Source organism: Anas platyrhynchos, chromosome 4 (genome assembly GCF_047663525.1).
Source record: "Anas platyrhynchos isolate ZD024472 breed Pekin duck chromosome 4, IASCAAS_PekinDuck_T2T, whole genome shotgun sequence".
Lineage (NCBI taxonomy): Eukaryota > Metazoa > Chordata > Aves > Anseriformes > Anatidae > Anas > Anas platyrhynchos.
The window spans coordinates 72665257-72688830 of NC_092590.1; the positions used below are offsets into that span (position 1 = coordinate 72665257).

Consider the following 23574-nt stretch of genomic DNA (forward strand, 5'->3'; position numbering starts at 1 on the left):
GCAAGAAAGTGTGGCTGTTATAGAGCCTCACAGAACAAGTAAAAGAAGATTTATTTTTTTTCTTTAAATCATATTGTGATAAAAAATGAAGATGTGCCAGACTTTGGGATTTAAACCAAGGCACAGATCAGAGTGGACACTGAAAATGAAGGGGACAGGTAAGTAAACAAATGGGATTGTAATCAGTTTGTCTCACAAAGTGGGTTCACATAAACTACATTCTTCTCTACCTGGTGAACTTCTGTAAGTTTTTGTTTGTTTCTGACCACCCTGTTTTGCAACACACGGTCACACTACACAGACATCTCAGGGGGACAGAATGACAGCTGTCACAGTGCAAATAACCCTGGCAAGATGAGCTCTTTCTAGTTGTCCGATACCTTCTGGCAGAGATGTGAATTCATATAGAACAAGCTTCAAAACAATGCAGGAGGATATCAGAGCATCAGAAATCTACACAGCTGAGCATAAAGGGACATTTTCCCATCCTTCCATCCATACCATAACTTTATTTCTTCTGCTTTGGATCCCAGAAAACTGCGTAAGGGAAAGAGAAATGCAGGAAGAGAGCATTTTGGTGGGCTGCTTGTAGGGTTGTTTCAGCTGGTTGTGTTGACAGACAGCAAGCTGCATCATGAACTGCTAAACATTTGAGATTTGCAATTAAGAAAAGTCTTTGGGACTTAAACAAAAATACGATTACAAAAAAATCAAAGATAGCCAAAAGCAGTTTCCAAGCAAGCAGAATCCTATATTACATTTCCATATACTTTTTACAGACTGTGAGGATCAGAGCAGCCCCATAATGACATAAATATAGCAAATTAATGGTGGATGCAATGCCAGCACCTTGTCATTATGCAAATTGGACTGTTGGCAGAAATGGCTATCCAGCAATCTCTTGCAAAGTAACCAGACCCCTAGTGCTGTCCATTACAGCTAAACTAATTAGCACCACATTTAAACAATTTTAATAAGCTTTTTCCTTAACCCCTTGACAGAGACAACTCCTGAAGCTACCACAGAAATGTATGAGCACGTCGCCCAGCACACCAGGAACCTGCCCCCAGCACCTTCTCCTAAACTGGTTCTACATTTAGGCCCTGTACTAGCAAGTACAGAAGGCAATGGATCTGAAACCTCCTCCATTGCAGACACTGCTCATGGAAAGCTGCAAGGATGAGATACAAAATGTGGCTTTCCCATATCAGTGCTGTCATTTTAGGTCCACCAGCCTCAGAAGAATCTATGTGCAGGAGCTGTGCACAGCACCGGCTTGCATAGGGCCAGGCATTGAAGTACCATGATCAGCAACAGCCAAGCTGCTAGGAAAAGTTCAACAAGGGCGTGATTCCATTTCTCTCTCTGCTTGATCAGTTCTGAAGTAGAGGAAGAGGAGGGAAAGCATCAACCAGAAACCTGAGCAATTAATAGCTTTCTCTCCTTCTTATTCTTCAGAAGCAGCATCCATCTCTGGCAGCTTGAAGGGCAATAATTGCCCGATAGCATTGCCCCACAGGTCACAATTTGTCCATTTGTTAGACAGACCCAGCTCTCACCAGTGTGAATTTTCTAGGGGATGTGCTAAGTTTTGGGGTCTCTAGTGTCAATTCCAGCTGAAAGGGTCACCAGTGCTGCTGGATAGGGAAGGTCCAAACTGGTCTTGATTTAAAGTCTTGGAGCTCTTAGCTTATGGTGCTTCCCACCCTCTTTCTTAAGTCCTTCAGCATCTGCAGAGGATTTTGTAACAGAAAGGATTGCCACCACGTGAATTTAAGAGAGATGCTCTGAATGTATCAACAAGCTCCAGTTTCTCTCTTTTTCCACCTTTCTCTGTAATCTTCCTTGGTATCCTCGTCCCAGCCCCTGCCAGGTGTTTGAGGTCAGCACTGATATGACACAGCTGCAAGACCTTGGCTCAGACTGCCATGAAACCTACTAAACTGGGAGAGCCCTAGGCTGGGGTCTTTGCCCTTTGGTTGGTTGTGGGGAAGCTGTGTTTAGGTGAAGTCTCTTGCTGGCGCTGTGGAGGAGGTGTGCTTAGTTTTGTACCTTACCTATGCTTGCTGACTTGACTTTGGGCCTGCCCTTTATCTTGGTAGACGTGGACTTTCAGGGAAGTGCTAACTGTTGGCTGTCTCTGGTTGCTGTCACCAAATCTGGTTTTCTTGTTTGGGTGCTGTGGGATTGTGCCTCTTATCAGGAAGGCCACTGCCCCTTCCTGCCTTGTTGTCACTTTCTGCTCCTGGCTCACTTCTCCTCAATGCCTAGAGCCTCTGTCGCCTCTTTTACTCCTCAGTGTGCTATGGTCTGGAGTTTGTTGTGTGCTCTTAGTGCTGTAGAATTTTCCTTGGGTAGCACTTGGTGTAGGATTCTCCTTCCTGTTTCCAGACACACACTCAAATGTTATTTTCTCCCATGAGCAGGATATTGTTTTGTTTCATTTAAATGTAGCTGTCCCGCTGTGTACCGAGACAGAGAAATTGGTTTCCAGTATTTGACAGAGTAATGCCCTTCTCTCACGCTGGTGTCCAGCAGGTCATTAGGACTGATCTAGCTGGTAACAACAATTGTTATGAACAAACTCCAAGCTCTTGCCTGAATTTGTGAAGCTCAGCAATGTTTTTCATGGTAGACGCTCAGGGAATGAGAACAAGGTTCCAGTATTCCCTTGCCCCAGCCTGGGGGCTGTAGTCTAGAAGGCTCTTTTTGCCTCGTCTAGTCTCCTACACAAAGTGTTTTTAGGTCCACTGTGGTTGAATTTCAGGCCCCCTGCCCCAGAAAAACAAGTGATGAGAATTGCTTCCTTCTAGTTCCTTTGCGTTTAGTTGCCTGTGGCTTGGGTTATCTCCCACAGCAGGATATGTGACTGTTACACCTTCTGGGCTGAGAAAGGACTTGGAACTTCACCTTCATTCTGTGTGCTCCAGCACTGTAGCCACTAAGGGCACTATGATTCCCACTGCCTCTTTAAAGAGTGATTTTCTTAAGGCCATGCGTTTGGTTGGTGCTATATGTTGTGAAAATACATGTCAGATCAAACCTTCTTAAGTGCTCATACTTCTTTTTTTCCCCCCTTTCCTCCTGGGTCTTATTAGGCTTAAGTGGAAAAGTCTTTCTTTCATAATTAAGAAGTCTTTTAAAGAACAATTCTAGGAGCTTTTAAGGGTTCTAATTTTCCAGTAGAAGCCTTCAACCAGACCTGGATTGTTAACATGCCTAACATATGGTTAGAGATAATAAAATTGCAAGGAATCATGTAAGAGATGAATATTAATATTTTCTATCAGTAACTTAAGAGCAGTCCCTCAGCACATGCCCTCTAATTCAGAATCTGTGTGAGCATGTGCTCTGCTCACAGACCTCATATCAGGTTTGTTCATGTCAGTACACACTCACTATGTGCTATGTATCAGAAAGCCAGACCCTTCATTCCAACCTTAAACAGCACTGAATTTAAATATGCTATACAGTTTCTTCCCTGCAAGTTTTTACTTCCCAGATGCAATCATGCTCTAGTAGGAAAAACTGGAGAAGCCTTTGCTTTCTATTCTTGTTTTACCACTGAAATAGCACTCTTAGAAAAGGATGCCTTAGATTTGTCAGCATAGCTCGCTCCAGCTCAGAGCTATTGTGTCCTTTTAGAAATACAGAAAATTCAGCCTGTACTACAGCTATTCATTGTAATAACACCCAGATGACACAAACCAAGGGTTGAATCAACCAAGGTGTTTAGGTACCTGAAAATCATATTAAGTATCTCCAGAAAGTAGGAGTATGTTATGGTACATTGCAAAGGTATTTGAGAGAGTTATGATGACAAAAATAAACACCAGAGATAATGTGAATGACAATTCCTTTTTTTTTCCCTGGTGCTTATAAGACAGGAGTAGGGAGGTTTCCAATAGAAAAGTCACAGACAGTTAACTAAGATGTTTGAAAGGGTGTTCAGCTTAGAATCGTGAAACCTGAAATTTCTAAGTTGAAATCTCTAAGTTGCTGTGATGCACAAAGAGGTCTGATACCTCTAAAAGGAGGATTTGATCCTTTTAAAGTTGAAAGGATTTCTGCTCAATTAAGGTGTAGTGGATAATTGGTGATAGATGCTGTTCTAAGTTTTTTTTCTCCAGCAGAGCTACAGTTAGCTAGCTCAGGTCTGTTGTTGGGAAACCTTAATTCTGCAAATTGCCTTTATGCATGAGAAGCAATCTAGAAGAATGTACATGTATGTGTGTGCCTTAATCAAGGAAGATGGGAGGTGAGGAAACATGCAGCTGACCCACTAGGATCAGGTTTAACTGCTGCCTTTGAAATTGGGTCCAGGTAAGAAGTTTCAGTTGATAATTCTAGAACTATGTGACGCTGAGTAGCATTATAAAGGAGCATAATTATTTAAGCATACTACTTTCTCTCAGATTTCTACAATTTCCCAATCTTTTTTTTTTTTTTTTTTTTTTTAACAAAAAACACAAAATGGGAAAATCTGAGGTGCAGTGAAGTATACCTGTTTGCTGGAAGTTTTATAGTGTTGACACCTCATGCCCACAGAGGGATAAGTGTCAGTGCACAATATAAATTCCTCTTTCTTCCTACAGACAGGAGCAAAAACATATCTTTTAAAATTAACACCTTCAGTCTATGTGCAGGCTCAAATCTCTGGAATGGTGGAATAACTATTCATGAGAGCCACTATTGTGGCTCTCATGAATATTAATTTCCAGATTCATTTGGACTGTTCTGTAATATCAGTATTCAGTGATCTACATTGCACTCAAGTGTGTCAGCTTTACCTTTTTTTGGTGGTGTTCCTTTTTTGTTTATCTTTGCTAACAAATACAATCAATTTAGCACCTGATGCAACTGACCTGGTGATGAACGTGGTTTGTTGTTGACTATGCTCTCACCTGCAGCCTTCGTTGCCAAGTTAGCTAGACAGCTAGTAGACATGGCTCTGATTTCCAGTGTGGTAAATAACTTTGAAATTCCTGCTTAAACGGCTGCTAGCTATTTATTATCTGTCGTAGTTTAGAAGTATATTTCTATATATGTTTTGGAGAATATCTTCCAAACTGTAAAGACCTGCAAGATAAATTATCAAGAGTAAACATTGTTTTCTCAGCAGTACTTGCTCAAATCAAGAGGTACTTGGCAGAGCTGTAAATTGTTCCTTCTAACTACTGTCATAAGCTACACCAAGGATTTTATTTTAATTCTTACAGACTCTTATGCATGAGGAAACACCTCAAATACAGGTAAGTGCTTAACCCAGTGCTGCAGAGAATCTGTTCTAATTTGTATTGTGTTTTACTGAAAGTTAACTTTAACATTTAATTTCTTATACACTACCCTCCTTCATATTCTTGATTTCCTTCACCCATAAAGCTGTATGAAACCCACATATAATACAGAATACAACTTGTCAATGTTTGTTTCACTCCACTTCAGACATGACTAGAGCCAGTAAAGCAGGTGTGAGAGATGTGACTGAGTACTCAGCCAGTAACAAGCCACGTTGGATCCAGCTGCTCGATTTAGATGTGTGTGTTACTCCTCTGGAGTCAGAGGAGTCTAGAGAGTTGTGTTTGTGTTTGGGTCCTTAGATGTATCAGCACAAGATCCCAACAATACAAGGCAAGCAGTTCACTTGTGCAGTAAGCCACACAAGTAATTTTTTTAAAAACTTCCTACTTTCACTTTGAACTGCAGCTTTATTTTTTTGGGTATCACTTAATCCCCAGCATAGTCCCCATATCTCCATAACTTCTCATAATGAGCTTTCTAGATTGAGTTCTGAAAGATATTGGGAGAACATCTTGGGAAGACAAGAGGCAGACCAGGAATAATTTCAACAGTTCAGCTTCTACATTGGTGCCACAGCTACTGAATTTGAATTAGCTCCTGGACCTGCTGGAATCCAACTTGATTCCTTTTGCTATCAGAAGATACCAACTGAACGGCATCTTTCTTCCGATGTATGTAAGAGGCCTTCAAAGGTACTGCAGGGGTTAGAGGGCTGCTTGATGTGGTGCTCTTTCTAGAATAGTAGGCTGAGCAAGTACTCCCTGTGTTGCCAACTCTCATTTTAAAAAAATCTAAATTGATACTGTTTCTAAGGTATCTTTCTGAAGGTATGAAAGTCAAGACAAATTACAACACGCATGCTGACAACCAAGGTATAAATTACATGAGTCCCTTAAGAAGGAAAAAAAAAAAAACTGACCATTTTATTCAGAGTATGTGCAAATCATAAAATAAGTTCTATTTCATGTACATTTTAAGTAATTATCAACTTGTTAAATGCATTCAATGATATACCACCATATCTTTGCAAAATTCATGTTAATTATAAAATATATTAGAAGTTGAAAATAATTTAAAAAATAACCCCAGTAAAAATACATACAGCACCATATTTTAGTTTAAAGGTGAAGGCCTGCGCTAAAGGTTTTGTGCAGTTGTAGTCTTGTTAGTTGTCTTCCCCTTTGTTTTATTACAATTTAATTCAGTGCATAGTTAAACTGGTTGGCAAACTTCTCATGCTTCCTTTGGTCCATTTGATTCATTGCTTTCACCACCCTTTTCACAGCACCTCTGAAAGAGAAATAAAGTATAAAAACAGTTATGTTGATTCTAGGCAATCTCAGAGACTGTTTATGAATGTTGGGGGAAAAATGAACTATGATTAATCGCTATCAGGCTTCTGAACACTGCACTGATGAGGCTGAACAAATTTGTCTTGTTAATCAAATTAGCTGCAGCAATACAAATAGTTTAATTCAGCAATGATTTTATTAACAGGAGTAAACAAATTGAAGTCTTTCAGTTTAATAGCTGTGCATTCTACCCTCCTAGCATTATTTCTGACAGTCACACATAACAAGTTTATTTTTTTTCAAAAGCAAATAACCAATCTGTGATGAAAAAAAGTGACTAAAAGCACCTACCAGGATTTTAAAGAGCCTAGCCAACACTCAGAAACCCTTACCAAATACCACCTGCAAAATTTAGAATGTTTTTATATGGGAAAGGGTTGATGTTCAAGTATAATTCATTTAGCAACTTCCCTTCCAGAGGTTCTTAAAACCCAGTTTCATCAGCCATATGCAGAGTAAGGCTCTCTTGAGCAGCAACTGTTTAATCCATGACCACAACACTATATTAGGAGTACAGCAAAGACTGTCATACACTTACATGTATATGCAGATAAATAACTTAATATTGCAGAATAGAAAGGCATAAAAAGGAGTTCACTGTTTCAGAGGTGCAAGAAAGCAGAAGAAAGGAAGGCCACAGCAACAATGAAGAGAATGTTCTGTTGTATGTATCTGTCCCTACAAAAGCTTATGGAAGCTGATGAGTGCAGGATGTAAATTTTCTTTACTGGACTCCAGAGTTCCACTTTTTTTTTCCCAGTGATTTTGGAAGCTTCTAGCAGGAAAGCCCAAACATCTGAGGCTGGTAGTTGCAGGTATGTTAAAATGTCACCCTGGTGCTGCTTTTCAAGAAGTTATTTCTGAACACTTGATCTGAGGGACTGTGTCCCATTTAAGAACGTGGCACTCATGGATGTGTCTCTGTCCATTTCTATACCAGAAATGCACTGTGCAAGTCCTCTCGTACCAAGTGGATGGTTTCAAGTCTAGTGCTCTTAGACTCTGTGTTGTCACAGTCTACCTTTCTCTGCTACTTCTAGGGATGCTGCAGGGTGTCTGGTAAAATGAGGAAAAGGCATCTACCAGGTATTGTGCACTAGCCTTTTTCAGGATTGGGCCTGACATACTATTCCAGCTCTGCTCCTGTGGTTACCTCTGAAAGGCAAGTTGATTTCTGTTACAGAAAACTGCTCCTTTTAATGGCTTCACTTTAAAAGCAATTTTGAAACATCTGAAGACAGGATACTTCTCAATAATGCTTCTAAATGGTGGGATTAAAGATTTTCTCAGCAGCAACTGTAATCAAAGACAGCATTCTGAAAAAACACCTTGGAAGTGGTCTTTTTTAACAAAATTCTACCAATAAAGTTACCAGAGTAAAGAAAATGTGGTCATGGTTTTGCACTTCAAATATTGCCTAATTGGTAGGAGAAAAGTGAGCCTTTAGCAGTGCTGAGTGGCCTTGACACTTTCATGTCATGTAGGTTTTACATTAGCACCACTGGATTGTGCGATACTGTAAATGAAATGAGATCCCACTTTGATGATCTCTGTGCAATTTCACTTAACTGTATTGGCAGACCAGAGCCTGGGTTTATCACCTATACATTTCAAGTAATTTGGGGTTGTTATAAGGAGCCAAGGTTATCATCTTGTTTAGTGCTGCAAAGCATGAAACCTATTAAAACATGACAGGTTTGATTCCCTGTGCCTGGCACTAACATTCAAAATCATTAGCAAAAAGCACAGTAAACCAAAACCAACTTTTTCAATTTATATTGTTAAACCTGATACAAATTTCTTCTAATTGTATGCTTTTTTGACTTTAGCTAGTATTGAGTAACTTGAGAATTTCACAGAAAACGTGTTATTTTGTAATAAAAAGCAACATGGAGTTGGCTTTGTTATTGTAACCATTACATCAAAAAAAGGGAAAATGGATTTTAAACAAATATTGTGCTTTAGATGTTGTTTAACTCATCTAGTATGCTTAGGAAATAACTTAACGATTTTATAACTTTTTTTTTTTTTGATTTGACAACTTTCCACTGCTTACTTTGCTTTAAATACTACTTTAACATGTGAAAGTCTTTAAATACTTGCAGCTGCTTCCTGTAGGATAAAGACCAGAGCATGCTTGGACAAATTTATGTTGCAGCCACATCTAACCAAGACTAGATATAAGAAATGGCATAACAGAGTGGACATATAGTGCTATGGATGTTCTAAAATCCATTCAGCCTGGGGGCAGGGGGATTGTAAAATCCCACTTGCATCCGAGCTAGTTTACTTCCTTTAAAGTTCTCATCTGTTTACCTAAGTTACAGACACCTGTCTGAAATTTCTAAATTCATTGAGTGTCCATCAGGATGGCATGAGAAAGTTTTCTAGAAGTAAAGTCTGTTTCAGAAAGGAAAAAAAAGTAATTTCTTCTGTAGAGTAATAAAAAAAAAAAGTCAACAGGTTTCTACAATGCCCATATTTACTGCAGATACTCAAGTTACCTCAAACTAATAATCCCCAAATAACAGTGGCTTGAAGCATTTTAGCAATGCAGGTTCATGTTTTGTACCACTGTAGATTTTGGGGTAGAGAGCTGGCTGACAACTTCTGGATTTTTAAAACTTAAGTTTTAAAACTTCTGGAACTTAAACACCACATTCACAAGCCTACGATGAGAGAGGCAGACATGTTGCAAGCCACTTTGGTGCCATGCTTACAGTAGCAACCCTGTGTTACTTTACTTTTCTGCAATATTCTTGCTTCAACAGAACTACATTACTAACAGACTACCTGGACTTTCAGAACTCTCTTTACCTTGAGCTAGGAAGTTGCATAACTATCAAGGTGAAATTGTGAGAACGTTTAGGTCACTGAACTATTAATTCATTAAACTGCATCTCAGAGAAGCCAAGCTTTCTTACAAATAAGTAGCTATTGGTTACATTTTTAAAAAATAAAGGTAAGGGTGCATAAATGACCTTGGGTGCATTCATGTTTAGACTTCAATATGTGGAAGTTATGATTATTTTATGATCGTAACGTTTCTGAGTGTTGCTGCTTTGCAGCCCAAATAGTTTGCTTTCTGGCTAAATGAAGGCCTGGAGCTACTCTTTGCACATGTGCTAGGAGGAAAGGAAGAAATACAGGAACAGCACCATCCTGAGAACAACACCATGTCTGCAAGTCTCTGGTACAAGTAGCATTCATCTCCAAACTCTTCCACTGAAAAGAGAAGATATGTGCAGCCCGTTCCCCTCCCCTGGTATTAACAAGGGATGGTAAAGGTTAAGTGAAAAAGGAGCCTAACACAAGGATTCAAATATCTTTCTTAATGCACTTCTCAGCAAAGGAGAAGAAAATGCACTGGCAGCATGTCTGAGTAACACATGAAAAGAGTTGTGGTGTGGACTGGAAAGTGGTGCATCACACCTGGCCACAAGTTTTGTATATACCAGTGTGAGGAAAAATACACAGGAGCAAAGAAGCTGAAGTGGCAGTAAAAAGTTTGGGAATGTCTCTGAACATACACCAGAGGCTTGAGGGCAACTGCCAAGGGTTTTTGACAGATGCTTTTGTTAAAGTACTGCTCAGGACAGCTCACCTTGGGCTTTCAAAAGGAAAAACCCTTCACTTTCATTTCATCTACACTACTCCAGTGTGTGTCTGGTGCCATAAGTTGTGTCACTCTGAACACTTCATTTTCTTTTCAGATTCAGTACTTTCTGCACACACAGAGTAGCATCCATCTGGTTAACAAATGATCGTCCAAAGAAACCATTACAGCAATTACAGGTTTTTAAAAAGATGCGTGATGGGCCAAAAAGGAAAACTTTCTGAATTAGTTGCAAATCAACTTCTAAGAAATAACCCTGGTCATCACTACCTGCTAGTCTCTGCCCTCCGGAGACATGAAAGGCATTTGTGCTCTGCCATTGGCAAAGAAAGCTGTTTGCTAAGCGCATGTTAATGTAGAAAGGGAAAACACTGCTGTAACAAAGAGAAACAACAATTTAGCAGACATTAGAAAAGGTAAATATCTTACTTATTGAAGACTTTCTTCTCAAGCCGTGAACGAGAAGTGTTGGCCTGCTGCTTCAGGTCTGTCAGATTGGGGTATTTTTTCCTCTTGCCTTTCTTTTTCCCTCCTTTCCCATCATTTTTAGAGGAACCAAGATCCACTCCTGTAGCTGCTTCAACTTCTCTCATGAATTCTGGATCTCGCCACTCTGTTTAAAAGAAAAAAAAAAACATGCACTTTGAAACTTCAAGATTAAGAAGAATGTGCGATCTCCTAAGGTAGAAGTTCTTGCCACTACCAAGCAACAACAGTCAGTGTGCTGTAAATTGCATACACAAAAGGAGGGAGGATAAGGCAATTAGTCAAAACCACAGACCTTGATGAAAAAGCCCTGCCAGGCTGGGATTGGTATCTACTAGCTGCTGTAGACAAAACTGTTCTGTATAAAGACAAGCTCTTACAGCAGCACAGTAGCAAGATTTCGAGGAAGCTATTCCATGCATGACATAAACACAGCAATCATCAGTTAGAAACTGAGCAAAGTGCCAACAAGGTAGCTGTGGTACTGACCTCCAGAAATAAATTCTGAATAAGATTAAAAAATACAGAATTTGTCAATTTTAGAGTAGAGTGGGGTGATGATATTTTAACATTTCTTCATCTGATATTTTAAAAGCATTCTCGAATATGACAAAAATAACCCTGTTGCCATAAGCTCAATTTTACATTTGATCATTCTTTCAAAGTATTCCACACTTCATCAGCTTAATTATCTAAGTAAAACTGCTTTTTGTTTTTCTTTTGACAATAGCACAAGCAAATTTCTCTCTTCACAAACTTGTTTTATGGTTTTATCAAATTCTCAATGCTTTAGAATCCAACCACCCACCGCGAGTGGAGTCTGATCACAGTTGCTACCATGGGAATAAGCATAAATGATTTAGACTGTAATTTCAAGGAAGCAGTCATCTTTCATCATTAGTATTGTGTCTTGCACAGCAGAACAAGAAGAATGAAAAATAAAAGTAGAAATAAGCAAAAAATGTGCCTAAAGGACAGATATCTTCACATAGGAAAATTGACCTATGCAAACTTAAGAAAATGGTTCCACATTTTAAACATTTTGAGCACATGGTTTGAGAGTAACACTGTCCAAATTCAGCATCAATGTCAGAATTCCTCCTTTTAATAACCACTAATTGCCAGTCATTTGTCATAGAGCTTCACGTATGTTAGCCTGACTTTGCTGCCTGCAGAAACTGAAACACCAAACTTCTCTTATTTAAAATCTATGCAGATATGGGAGAATATGCAGTGCTAAATGACAATACAACTTCACTTCTGCACCAAGCTGGTCAGTGAGCGTAACAAATATCAGTAACAACATTTCAAGAAGGTCAGAGGCACTTAAGAACACGGTGTTTAGGAATCCCAGAGCAATTTTCCAAGGAACAGTTAGATGTAACTTACTAGTATGATATGCGAAAGCAAAGACAGGTTAAAATCCAACACAGGAAAAAAAAATGACGAAAATGGAGTTACATAGGAACTGAGCAGGAGATGTATAGAGGGAGAAAATAGAGCACATATACTTGATAGATCATGAGACTTCAAGAGGTGGGTTCTTTTGGTGTCTTTTTTTTTTTTTTTTTTTGGAGGTGAAGGAATACAGAACAGCACAATTCAGATACAGGAACGATTAATCCAAGATTAAGGAAAACTGTCTAAACAGTTTATCTCCCAGTAATAAGAAGGCGTCACAGTTTAGGAACCCAGTGAATGGAGCAATTGTTTAAACACAACGAAAAAATGCCGGCATCCAGTAGAGATGAAATGAGCATTTGAGTAAAATGAAGGAGCAATTTAAAAGCCTTTGAGAAAAATCAATAGAATGCCAGGGAAGAGCAGCCTTTTTGAGCATTGATGGGCCCCTAAAGCTCTTCATACATTGTTACTGAGTTTAGCAGCAGGGAAAAGAAAATTACACAGTTTGCAAGGGTAGGCGGGAATCAATACTGTAGTTAGTAAAGAGATGCTATTTCACATCTGACTGGCCAGCGGCCTGCCTTCACCAGCCTGTCCTGATACCTGTTTGTTAACAAGTCACTAAGGGCTGAAAAACCAGATACTCTTCAGGGTTGACACAAAAAATAGGCACTTAATTTGCTCCTGTGTGCGAACTATTGGAAAAGGATGAACAGTGCAGATTAGCAGGTCAGCTTAATCCCTTATGATTCATTGTTTCAGGACCAAAGAGCCCAAAGCACCATTTTGTGGACATTAGCTAGGATTCAAAATTTTATACACTAAGTTGAAAAATGCTTCATAATATCAGTGACAGTGTTGTCAAAACACAAGGCCTTATCACACAAACTGTGTTACTTTTACAGAATTGTTTTCCTCTTCAACCATTTAAGGATAAAATTAACCTACTGTCCAATAGGAAAAAGACATAGGAAGAATGTTTGTGGAATTTAATTACAAAACTGATCTCCCAGTTTTAATGTTTGGCATTTTTCAAGCTGTCATCATTAGCAAATGATGTTTTCAACCATATGATCAAAGCACTTACTGTGGTTCTCTACTTGTACATTTTCCACAGCAGCACTTTGTTCAAGTCTAAGCTAAAAAAAAAAAACAACAAAAAAATAACCCTCCCTCCACTCCCCAAACCACAAACCCAAACCAACCAACCAAAAAAAAAAAAAAAAACACGTTTGAAAAGGTTACTGAAAATATTATAAAATAAATATAAAAAATCCAAGGCACAGGAAGAAAAGAAAGAAACAAAAGCAGTGGATAAAAGTATTCAGTGACATCTGGTGTATATATGGCTTTAGAAACCTTGAAGGTTTTGTCCAATAAATTAAGTGCTGTAGCCTGCTCAGTATCTCCCCAGACAGCCAGGATGGACCTTTGTGTGACATCTCAGCTTAACGACGGCACTCAATAATGCAACACAGCAATGTCAACACTGGTTTGGGACTAACACACACATCCTTGTGGGCCAGAGGTGAGAAGCCTCTAACAACACCGTGCTGACACTGTAATAAAAATAAGTATTATGTCTAGCCTCGAGCAATGGCAATTTCACAGAATAAATAAAAAAATCAATATTTTTCAGCGCAAGTGATTTTTATACCAAAGTATTGGTTTCCAGTTTGAAACTAGTCCCTCAAGAACACCTCATAGCTTAATTTGGTGGGTTTAGTTTGTCACAACTGAGTTGGGAACTTTCCTTTGTAGCACAACTTCCCCGCCCCTGGCCTGTCTTCACTGTTCAACATTTCCTGTATTTCCACTGTTGGCTGGAAGCCAGCTTACAGCACTTCACTCTACTTGGAAAATGATGGAAACTGCCTGTGAACGCAGCACTTCTTGACACTTGGGGACACCAAAAGGTGTTCAGTGACTGCTGCTTTCGTGGGGTGCTGGTAATGCCTAAGCACTGTCACTTGAACCTCTATCACAGGAAACTGGCTGGATTGATTATATGTTTAAATGCACCTTTATTCATCACCGACCTTTTTGGATAATAGATCAATTACTGTTCTTTATGCACATTTTTTGTGAAAAACTCAGTAGCCTCACTCATAATATACATAATTATGAAACTGGTGAGAAGTCAGCCAGAGCTTAAGAGAGAAATAACCAACTCTCTTCTTAAGGGACCATACTGCAAGGTATCAAAGTGATAAAGCCTAAGGGTAAGTTTAATTAGAATGCAGAGTACTCACCTAGACTAGTTTTAAACAGAGAAAACTAACACCTGGGGAAGGCAGAGTAAATAACACCTCTGAAAACAAATCTGTTCCCTCCAGCTATACACTACGTCTTGCTGGATAGATCCCTCTCTCCCATCTTCCCTTGTAGTGCATCAAAGTCGTTTTGCTTCATTCTAGGTATCCTCTTGGGGATATATGAAAATCTACCTTCTGTCTATTGCTAATGGGGTTTAGTTGTACTGAAAAAAAGAAGTCCCTTAGTCTCCTTGGAAGTCTTCTTGCCTGTGTATTCATTGGTTGCTGCCCTTCTCATTGCCTGCATTGCTTACCTAACAGTCCAGAGCTTTATCTCACCTAAAAATGATACAATTATCTTGGGGAATGACAGGTCTTCCCTTCAGAGCATCCTACCTGAACGCAGTAGCCAGAATACAAGGTTCAGACCATTAGTTTAGTTGTCCATCCCCATTGTTCAAGAACAAAATAGAATATTGTGTATTAAACAGTAAACAATTAAATAGCACAGGTTCTTTTGCTGCCTTCCTCAAGCCCATTCCAAATACTGGATCTGCTACCAGACTAGATAAAATGCCAACAGAGTTCTAGGTAAGCGCTTCCCTGAGTCAGAGTATTTTGTAGCACAGCACATAAAGAAAGCGTTAGAAGGACAAGAATTCTCCTTCTAAAATACATGTAAATACAAATGAGAAGATATAAGAAAAATAAATGCCTGCATTGTGACAACAAAAACACTCTGCCAATATTTGGAGTAGTCCTAATAATATTAAAATTTCATCACATAAACTACAACTGTTAGGGACCAGAGAAGTTAGACAACTTATTTTGCCAAGGTGTGGGAATAGTTACAGCCAAGCATCTCCCAGGAAATAGGCTTAATTGTCTTCAGTATACATGTTTCTTGTGATAAAGAAAATAATTCGTCTGCTTGAGAAGTGTTAGGAACATTATGAGAACTACAGAAAATAAAGAACAACGTAAAGTTAACCTTACTCTGTGTATACATTCATCCATACTTAGGAGATAAGCAAGAATCATTGCAAATGATCTGAAAATTAAAATCAACTAGAATTTAAATGAGAGAACGGAGCTAGGAGCAAAACAGAAATATGATCCAGTTCTGTGGATCTCAACCTGTGCCTTTTTAACAAAAGAATTAGGTTTTCTTCCATATAACCTCTCATTTGATGTCCAACTGTGTACTGATATTGTTGTCCAACTGTAGATATTGTAGATACTGTAAAAAATGTAATATAAATATGCAAATATATTGTAGATATTGTAAATATTTTATACAGTACATGTAAGCACATGTAAAATAATCTTTGAAAAAAGCCCAATATGTTTAGCTCCCACCTCTATCTAATATTTTGACATTGTTTTCAGATGCTATGGAGACACAAACCTGGCTGAGCTGCTTGCTTCTCAAACCGCATCTTTTCTTCTCTGTCTCTGTCCTCTGCATTAACAGGAATCCCACGCTCATCCCGAGGAATTATCTTTCCGTGGAAAGGGCACTGCACAAAGAAAGGGAAAAAAATCTCAAAACTTCTGAATAAAAAGAAGATGTTTACATATTATCCAGCATAGCTTATGCCTGGAATCAAGTCATAAAACTATACATCTGAACCCCAGTCCTCCTTAGAAGGCATCAGGATTCCATAAGCATCATGTGTTGAATACATTCTGAATCTCAAGGAAACAATCTCTTTGTGATATGAATATTTGGTTTCAAGAGAACAGGTAGCACAACCTGTCATGTCTGGAACAAGGGTGCTCATCCTACATCGTATTTGTTGTCTACATTACATCCTTATCACATAACAAACCCATCTGAAGTACTTTAGTGCATTCAGATCCTTCAATCTCAAATACAGGAAGAACAGAGATATTAGAATGAAGTATTTACACAAAGGATCTCTCCTCAGTAGAGCTCATGCTTTGAAGTTGTACAGGATTTAGCTTTCATAAAATCTAATTTGTAAATAAAATCTCTTTGCCCCCCAAACACTCATGTTTCTAAAAACTGTTAATGTCAAATATGCTCCAAACAAGGAAAATTTGTAAGCAACAAACTGTCACTGCTTCCACTGTAAGGTACTTAAATATAACAATAATAAATATAATATAAATACCTACAATGAATGCCAGAAATATTTGAGAGCTCTGTAAATGTCTACAATTTTATTACAGAAAGGATGCTTCCTATGCGAAACACACAGGAACAGCAAACTTCTCCAGAAACAACTTTCATTCAATCCCTTGAGCCATATTTATAGTGCAAAACTAATGTTTGTAGGTATGTTTTAATGACATCCTCTCCACACAGCACATATCCTGGAAGTTCTGTTACTCGGTGCCCACCTTAATCCGATCTTGTCTTTCGCACAGACTTCCATTAGGCATTGGTGCTCGACATTTATGCTTCACTGGTTCAAACTTGCCAGCAAATGTTATATATCTAGTTTTTAACATTTCAGCTATTTCGTTATTTTCCACTTCTTCCTCTACTTCACTGGGTGCCCAAAATCGATGCTCAGAAGAAAATCTGGGAAAACAATAAAGAATGTATTTGTCTATAGAAATGTTGTGCCTTTCCTGTCCAGGCTCACTGAGCCACCTGCATCAGACACAAGTTCAGCATGTAGAAAGCACATAAAGGAGTCAGCACAACCCTGTGGTAAACCTGCATGTAAAAGGAGGGGAAGCTTTATCAGCAAGGTAGAAAAAAAAAAATCTACCACTCTTTTTTAAGACTCCCTTTCTTTCTTAAGGTTGCCTTATGATGATGATGTTTTTTAAAATATTATCAAAGCCTGACTAGCGTCAACTTCTTGTTCAATCTGCTCACCTTCTACCAGTCTTAGCCCTAGCTGGTGACTTGGCATTGAGAATCAGTTATCCAATACCCAGCTTCAGTAAATAATTTTGCAATTCTGCATTAATGTTCTTCATAAAAAAATACTTCTACTGTGAATCACGGAAGATAGATCAGGGAGGAAACAGCTTGATCTTAACTTGCCTGATCTTATTCCTGACAGCTGTACTCCTGTAGCAGCAGAGAAGCAGAAGCTGAAATCAGAGCATGTGGCAATATTTTGATACCCAGGAAAAGAGCAAACTCTCTGCCGAGTCTTACAGAATTTTTTTCTTCTAGGTTCCATGGGCTGTTCTTCTATATCATATTAATAACTCTGAGAAATTTATGAGGTGTTCCTCCAGGAAATTAAGCTAGTCCATTGAAAATCTATTTTAAAATTAGAGAACCTTACCTACATTTACAGACATATATAGGCAAATAAACTCTTCATTATTCTACTGTAAAGATTAGTACAGTGTCAAAAGACACAGGGAATGGGAAAGAAGGGAAGTAAGGATCTCATGGTGCAATGCTCTGAAAAGGCAGATTTTTGTTTGAAAAAAGATGTATGTGACAAATAAAATCTTTTCGTAAGAGGCATGAATAGGGGAACAGATGAGCAGCCAGAAGCCCAACATCTCACTCCTACTCACACCAGCTGAAGAAAAATTCTTTGAAAAACAATCTTCCCGATAGCCAGTCTCACTATCAACATTTTAAAATCCGACTTTCTTATACATGCTGTTGGGAGGCATAGTGTTAAATAGGTGAAGGGGAAAGACTTTTCCATTTCAGATTTTAAAAATGCAAATTCCATACACACTCCATTATTTTATATTTTTTGTTTGTTTGTTTTTGTTTTGTTTCTAGGCATCTCCATAAGATAGTATGTGTGCATATAGAAAAGTTAAAAGAGTTGGTCAATGACTATCTTAATTTTTCAATAAATACATTTTACACCCAGGGGTCAATGGTATTGTGTGTGCACAGTTACTTAAATTATCTTTGGTTAGATTGGCATATCTGCAGTTATAGACCATAAGGTTCAGAAGTGTGCCCTCTATTTTAATGGGAAGCATAAAAATAAAACAGTACAGCACAAGGCAGACAGGCAGTGAAATATGCTTCTGATTTTACTTATGACTTGAATAACTCATTTGCAATGTAAAATAAAGCCTTACTACCTTTTTGGCATTAGCACAGACAAATGCTTCTTAAAGCCTTGCTGAAAATCGTAACCAGTCTTTGAAGAACTTACACCTCACCAGACAGAGCCCAAAGCTTGGAGTATCTGTGCTAAAGCACTGTTATGTATCAAATTTCACTTGTTTTCAATAATTTAAAACATATTCAGCATTTTATACAATCAAGAACTGGTGAAAAGTTTTGCCCTTGTTCCTTTCTGCAAACACTGTCTCGTTATAGTTAAATTAAGGTAGAGTGAAATGTACCCAAACCAATCTAACCGATGGAATCGAGGGGGTATTATCTTAAAAATGCACTGAAAATCAGCAAATTAGGCTCATTTCCAAAGTGTGGAAATACACCTAGCTATTGTGAAGACATGAAGTGAGGAATAAAAAATTTGCATGTCATAAGGCAGGGCAGAAGATCTTGTCATGAAAATCTAAATTCCTCTGTGTCAAAATGTGGAGACGATGATGAAGTGAACCCCTTGGTTTCACACTGAAGCACCATTGCTGTGTTGTTTTTTTTTGTTTGCTTGGTTTTTGCACAGCATTACTCCAGCCCATATAATGAGTATGGGGTTTTTATTTGATTTGTGTTAGTAAGAAAACAAACTAAGTTAAAGTAATACTGCTGAGAATATATAAATTTGATTTGCAACTCAGCCAGACAATGATTTTTGCATTATTCAAGCCAAGTATGGTACACACTGATACTAAGTTTCTGGTGGACTTGTATGGAATTTATATACATAGGAAAGATTTTGCAACCCAACTTTCATACAAAAATGCTAGTACTAAAAAATGGACTTTAAAAACAAACTGCCAGAAACAAGTTGTGATTGTATACCTCTAATCTATTCTCCCCAACCAGCTTTCCCCAAACCAGCAATGCTTCATCTCCAAGAAACACAGAACCTTCCCAGACAAAAATGGGAAGTGAGAGATTGAAATGCAAATCCTGTAACTGCCACCTCCTCTTCTGTGACTGAACAAGCATATCAATTTCCTCAGTCACCACTCTGTAAAGTCGGGAAAAATATCCATGACACCTCCCTGGTCTTTCTCCTACCTTGTCTGTTATTTATTTAGACTGTGAAGCCTCCAGCAGAGGGACTGTCTATCATGGACTTGCACAGTACTTTACAGAATCAGGTACTGCTTTAAATTGGACTAAGTGCTGCCATACTGCAAATAATACACAAACATGAAAAGAGCAGAAAAAATGTGCTTTGAAGTATCAAAGGACATTTAATTAGTACCACATCTTCTCAAAACAAATACCACTTTAAGGTAGAATTTCTGACTTTGATTATGGGTCCTACAACACAAAGAAAAGAAAAAAAGTAATTATCAAAAGAAATAGCAGTCACCCCACTGCATGACCTCTGAGTAAAAGTAAATCTGTGTATTTGTTTAATTTGTCTTAAAAGAAAAAGAGCATTTACTTGAGAATCTTCCCAGCGCTTGGCTGATCCTGTCCCCAGTAGTGAAGATCTAACCCAAAAGGCATGAGGGGAGCTTTAGCTCTTTCCTCTTCTAGTTTTCTTCTCTTACTGTCAGGCTCTTCTGAAGCTGCTGGCTCAGTAGATGCAGACTCGCTGGAGAAAAATGATGAAGAGTCAATAGAGAACAACCACAATTACAACTTTTTCTGTTTACATTAGTTTTTCATACCACGAATATTAGCTTAGATCTAGGACTACAACTACCTTTTCAGGGTTGTCTTTTTTTTTTCCCCCACACCCCAAAGGCTACAGACTGTAAAATCACACACTGTAAGCATAGCACAGTGCATCATGAAGCTGAAACATTAACTTTTTAAAAATTAGCTTTAATTTTACTAATGTAAAAAAAAAATGTAAATTTTTTCAAAATGTATACCTGGTTATTCCAAATTCTGGAGTTCTAATGAAGTAAACCCCTTTCTCTTTCTGAGATCACATTCCAGTTTGCTAGGTTTTGAGGGCTTTCCCAAAGTGCCTTCTTTCGGACAACACAGAAGTGTCTTTTTAGGAACACACCACTAAGTAGATTACTCCAGACTTATTCCCCAGAGACTCACAGATAGATGTTAAACAAGATTAGAATTTCACCAAGCTTTGAATAGGATTGACAACAAATACGTCTTTGGAATCAGTAGAACATGCCTCCAAACAGCATTGATAGATAGCTTAAGTCACTAGGAACAAGAGACTTCTGAAACTACTTTCTAACTTAGCATAAGACATGTTCTGTTTAGCTGCAAACTGAAAAATCCCCCAATAAATGGGGCTGGCTTTGTTGGTTAGGAGAAGGGATAATGTTTTATCTTTTCACAGAGGCCACTTACACAAATCAAACCTAAATCAAGTGATTATTAAAGAGTCCTTAAGGGCCTACTGCAATCACTAACAAACCCCCGAAGTAAGATAAATGTAACTTTAAAATGTGAACAAGATAGACTAAACCTTAGCTTGCCCAGTCCAGGAGTACTTTTCTGTATTTTTTTTGTGACTAATAAACACAAGTAAGAGCAAGAGGTTTCTACAAATCATAAGAATTAAAATGAAAATAACCTGGCATGAGGAGGTGTTAACTTCGGTAGTTTGTCTCTGATGAGTTTCAGTGTTGCAGCTGCACAGGTTGGGTCCAGTTCATCTTCATTCCCTTTCAGCTGGGCTCGGGAGCTGGCTGGAGCTGGTCCTGCTGGTGTCTTCCTCGCTGGTGCTTTTGGGGGTGACTGAGGCTCTAGCCCTGCAAAAGAACCCAGCGTTGAGTTTTGCTTGAGGTTTACTTCCCCTGCCCTTAATGCTTCACAGCAGGGCCAAAGCAGTTCAGACTGCTCACTACATACAGAAAGCTGTCTTTGCAATTTGCGTTAGACATCAATCCCACTCACAGACAGAGTGGTATTTCTATCTCTGAATATTTTCTTATTTTTGAACAGAAACATACTGAGTAACTACCTACAGCAAATCAACTTGTAAATTTTTATGACATGGTGTGACAACAAAGAGTGATCACGCTTCATCTTGGGAAGAACAAAACTTTAACAATACACATTTGCCTAAACTGTGACGATGCATTTTGTATTCAAGTTTCTAGAATGGGAACCATCACCGCACAGCACAGCTGGCACGGAAGCACACCTGGTGGAAAAACTGCGTGTGAGGCACATCCCTGTGCTTTGGTGATTCTTGGTTACCATACTCACCCTTCAGAGCTGAAACTGTGAAACCAAATATTTATTTTTTCCTGTTGTTAAGAGGCACCACTGACAATAGTTCAGTTTCAATTCCTAAATGCAACCTCAAACAGAACTATCTGTTTCATACAGAACATTCTTCTTTCAGACAGTAAAACATACAATTCACCAAGATAAAATATCTGAGCACCACAGTGGTGTAGCCACAGGGAACTCTGAAGAGACAGTAAATGGGTGAATGACACCTGAGGAACAAGCCCACAGTGCAAGGCAGTACCAGGCACAGAAGTACAGCAGCAGCAGCTCAGTGGTGGGCCAAGTTAATTAATTTATACAGCTTGATTAGACCGTCAGCATGGACTGTAATGATGCAATTAGACAGACCAAGCAGTCAGACAGCACATGCCTCTACCAGCTGAGCTGGAGAACTCCATTAGCTGGCAGTAGTTACAAGAACTTTTCAGCCAACGACAGCTAAAATGGGAGAGACGTGATCCCCCACAGACATAATAGCATCTTCTCCTCCAAAAAGCTTTTTCATTAAAGAATTGGTTGAAATGCCACCCACCCAAAAAATATCAACAAAAAAATCACAATTTCACATGACTAAAATTTTCAGCAAATATTCTCAGCTTTCTTACCAAAAGCAACCTGTGTTTACCTGACATGTTTTAGCTGTTATTAAATTGGGACTTTCCTTCCATCTCTTGCCCCCTTCTAGACAATCCTGAAGCAAGAGTCCCCCAACCCTGAAGCTGTATCCTGACGTATTCTTGTTTGGATAATTTGTTTTGTTAGTTATTAATTGTATCACAAGATATCAACCAGAAAAGTTGATGTGGTATCTGTGACCTGACCACTAAGTGACAAATTGCAGGACCAGCAGTGGCAGGTAGCTCTGGTGCAAAAATATTTACAAAGATAAAATTAGATCAACATGATTTTATAGAGACCATATAGACGTACATCAAAATATGTCCCAGAAGATATCTAAGGTCTATTGCATGCTGTCTTTCCCTTCTTTGATATCTATAAAGTTCTCATTGAGCGCACTCTGTACTTTATTTAAGTCACTAACTAAGCATTTCATAACTAAAGACTAAATCATATACATTTAAAACGTAGCAAGCTTTTGAGGACAAGCAGAAATCTAAACATCTGCAAAACACAGGCAGCAAATTCTGTTCTGCAGCAAATTCTGTTCTGCAAATAGAAACCATCAGACAAAAGTCTTCAATGAGCCTCGAGTGTGATGACAGCACAGGGTCGGAAATTGTCCTTTATGTCCTGGGCAAGCCTCCCAGGCTGCCACACGTCATCTGCACCCGCACTGGGAGCTCTTACAATGCAAGCAGTGCATCCAACACTGCCCACACACAAGAAACACTGAACACAACATCTATCTTCCCAGCCCTGACCCCACTCTTTCCACCTTACAAGGTCTGCCAATCCCGATTCACGTGCACCATCCTGACCTGGATTCATCTGCACCACACATTCCCTATAATCTGTGGGCTACAACAATGCAGATGGCATTGCCTGACTCCAGCTACAGGTTACACTGGTGAGCTGGTGACCTTCTAGATCTTCCCCCTTGGTAAAAATGAGCTGATACTTTCCAAGTACCTAAATCAGGAGGTGTGTCCTTATGCAGGGAATGACATCTCCTCCTCCTTTCTGAAGGCTCCAAGCTCAGGGCATAGAAGGAAGCCTTGTCAGCTCCCTGATTTACACGGCCCATGGACATCCTCTCTCTGCAGGGAGCCAACAATTCCAATTCAACCTCCACAAAGCTGAAGCTCCTAATAAAGAGGGGGTAAAGAGAAGAAGACATCCAACTGGATCTGGCTTGCATATGTGTAGCCTTTCAACTTTGCTGTATACAGCAAATGCTCACTTCAGTCGTTCCCAGATCTTCTGAAT

The 23574-nt window shown here is 38.9% G+C and overlaps 1 protein-coding gene and 1 long non-coding RNA gene across 2 annotated transcripts in view; one reads left to right on the forward strand and one right to left on the reverse strand.

Moving 5' to 3' along the window:
* Positions 1–1970: 1970 nt before the first annotated feature.
* LOC110352079 (uncharacterized) lies at positions 1971–5901 on the forward strand. The gene is made up of 3 exons (XR_005265364.2): positions 1971–2034; positions 5220–5252; positions 5775–5901. It is a non-coding gene; the product is annotated as an uncharacterized lncRNA (long non-coding RNA).
* Positions 5902–6197: 296 nt separating this feature from the next.
* The window catches only part of UVSSA (UV stimulated scaffold protein A), a 51688-nt gene continuing 34311 nt past the window's right edge, over positions 6198–23574 (reverse strand). The window contains exons 8-13 of the mRNA XM_027455708.3: positions 21023–21200; positions 19913–20065; positions 16782–16965; positions 15823–15934; positions 10699–10882; positions 6198–6591 (exon numbers count right to left, since the gene is read on the reverse strand). Coding sequence (XP_027311509.3) covers positions 6498–6591; positions 10699–10882; positions 15823–15934; positions 16782–16965; positions 19913–20065; positions 21023–21200 — 905 coding nt within the window. The 3' untranslated portion in view covers positions 6198–6497. The remainder of the gene's footprint in view (positions 6592–10698; positions 10883–15822; positions 15935–16781; positions 16966–19912; positions 20066–21022; positions 21201–23574) is intronic.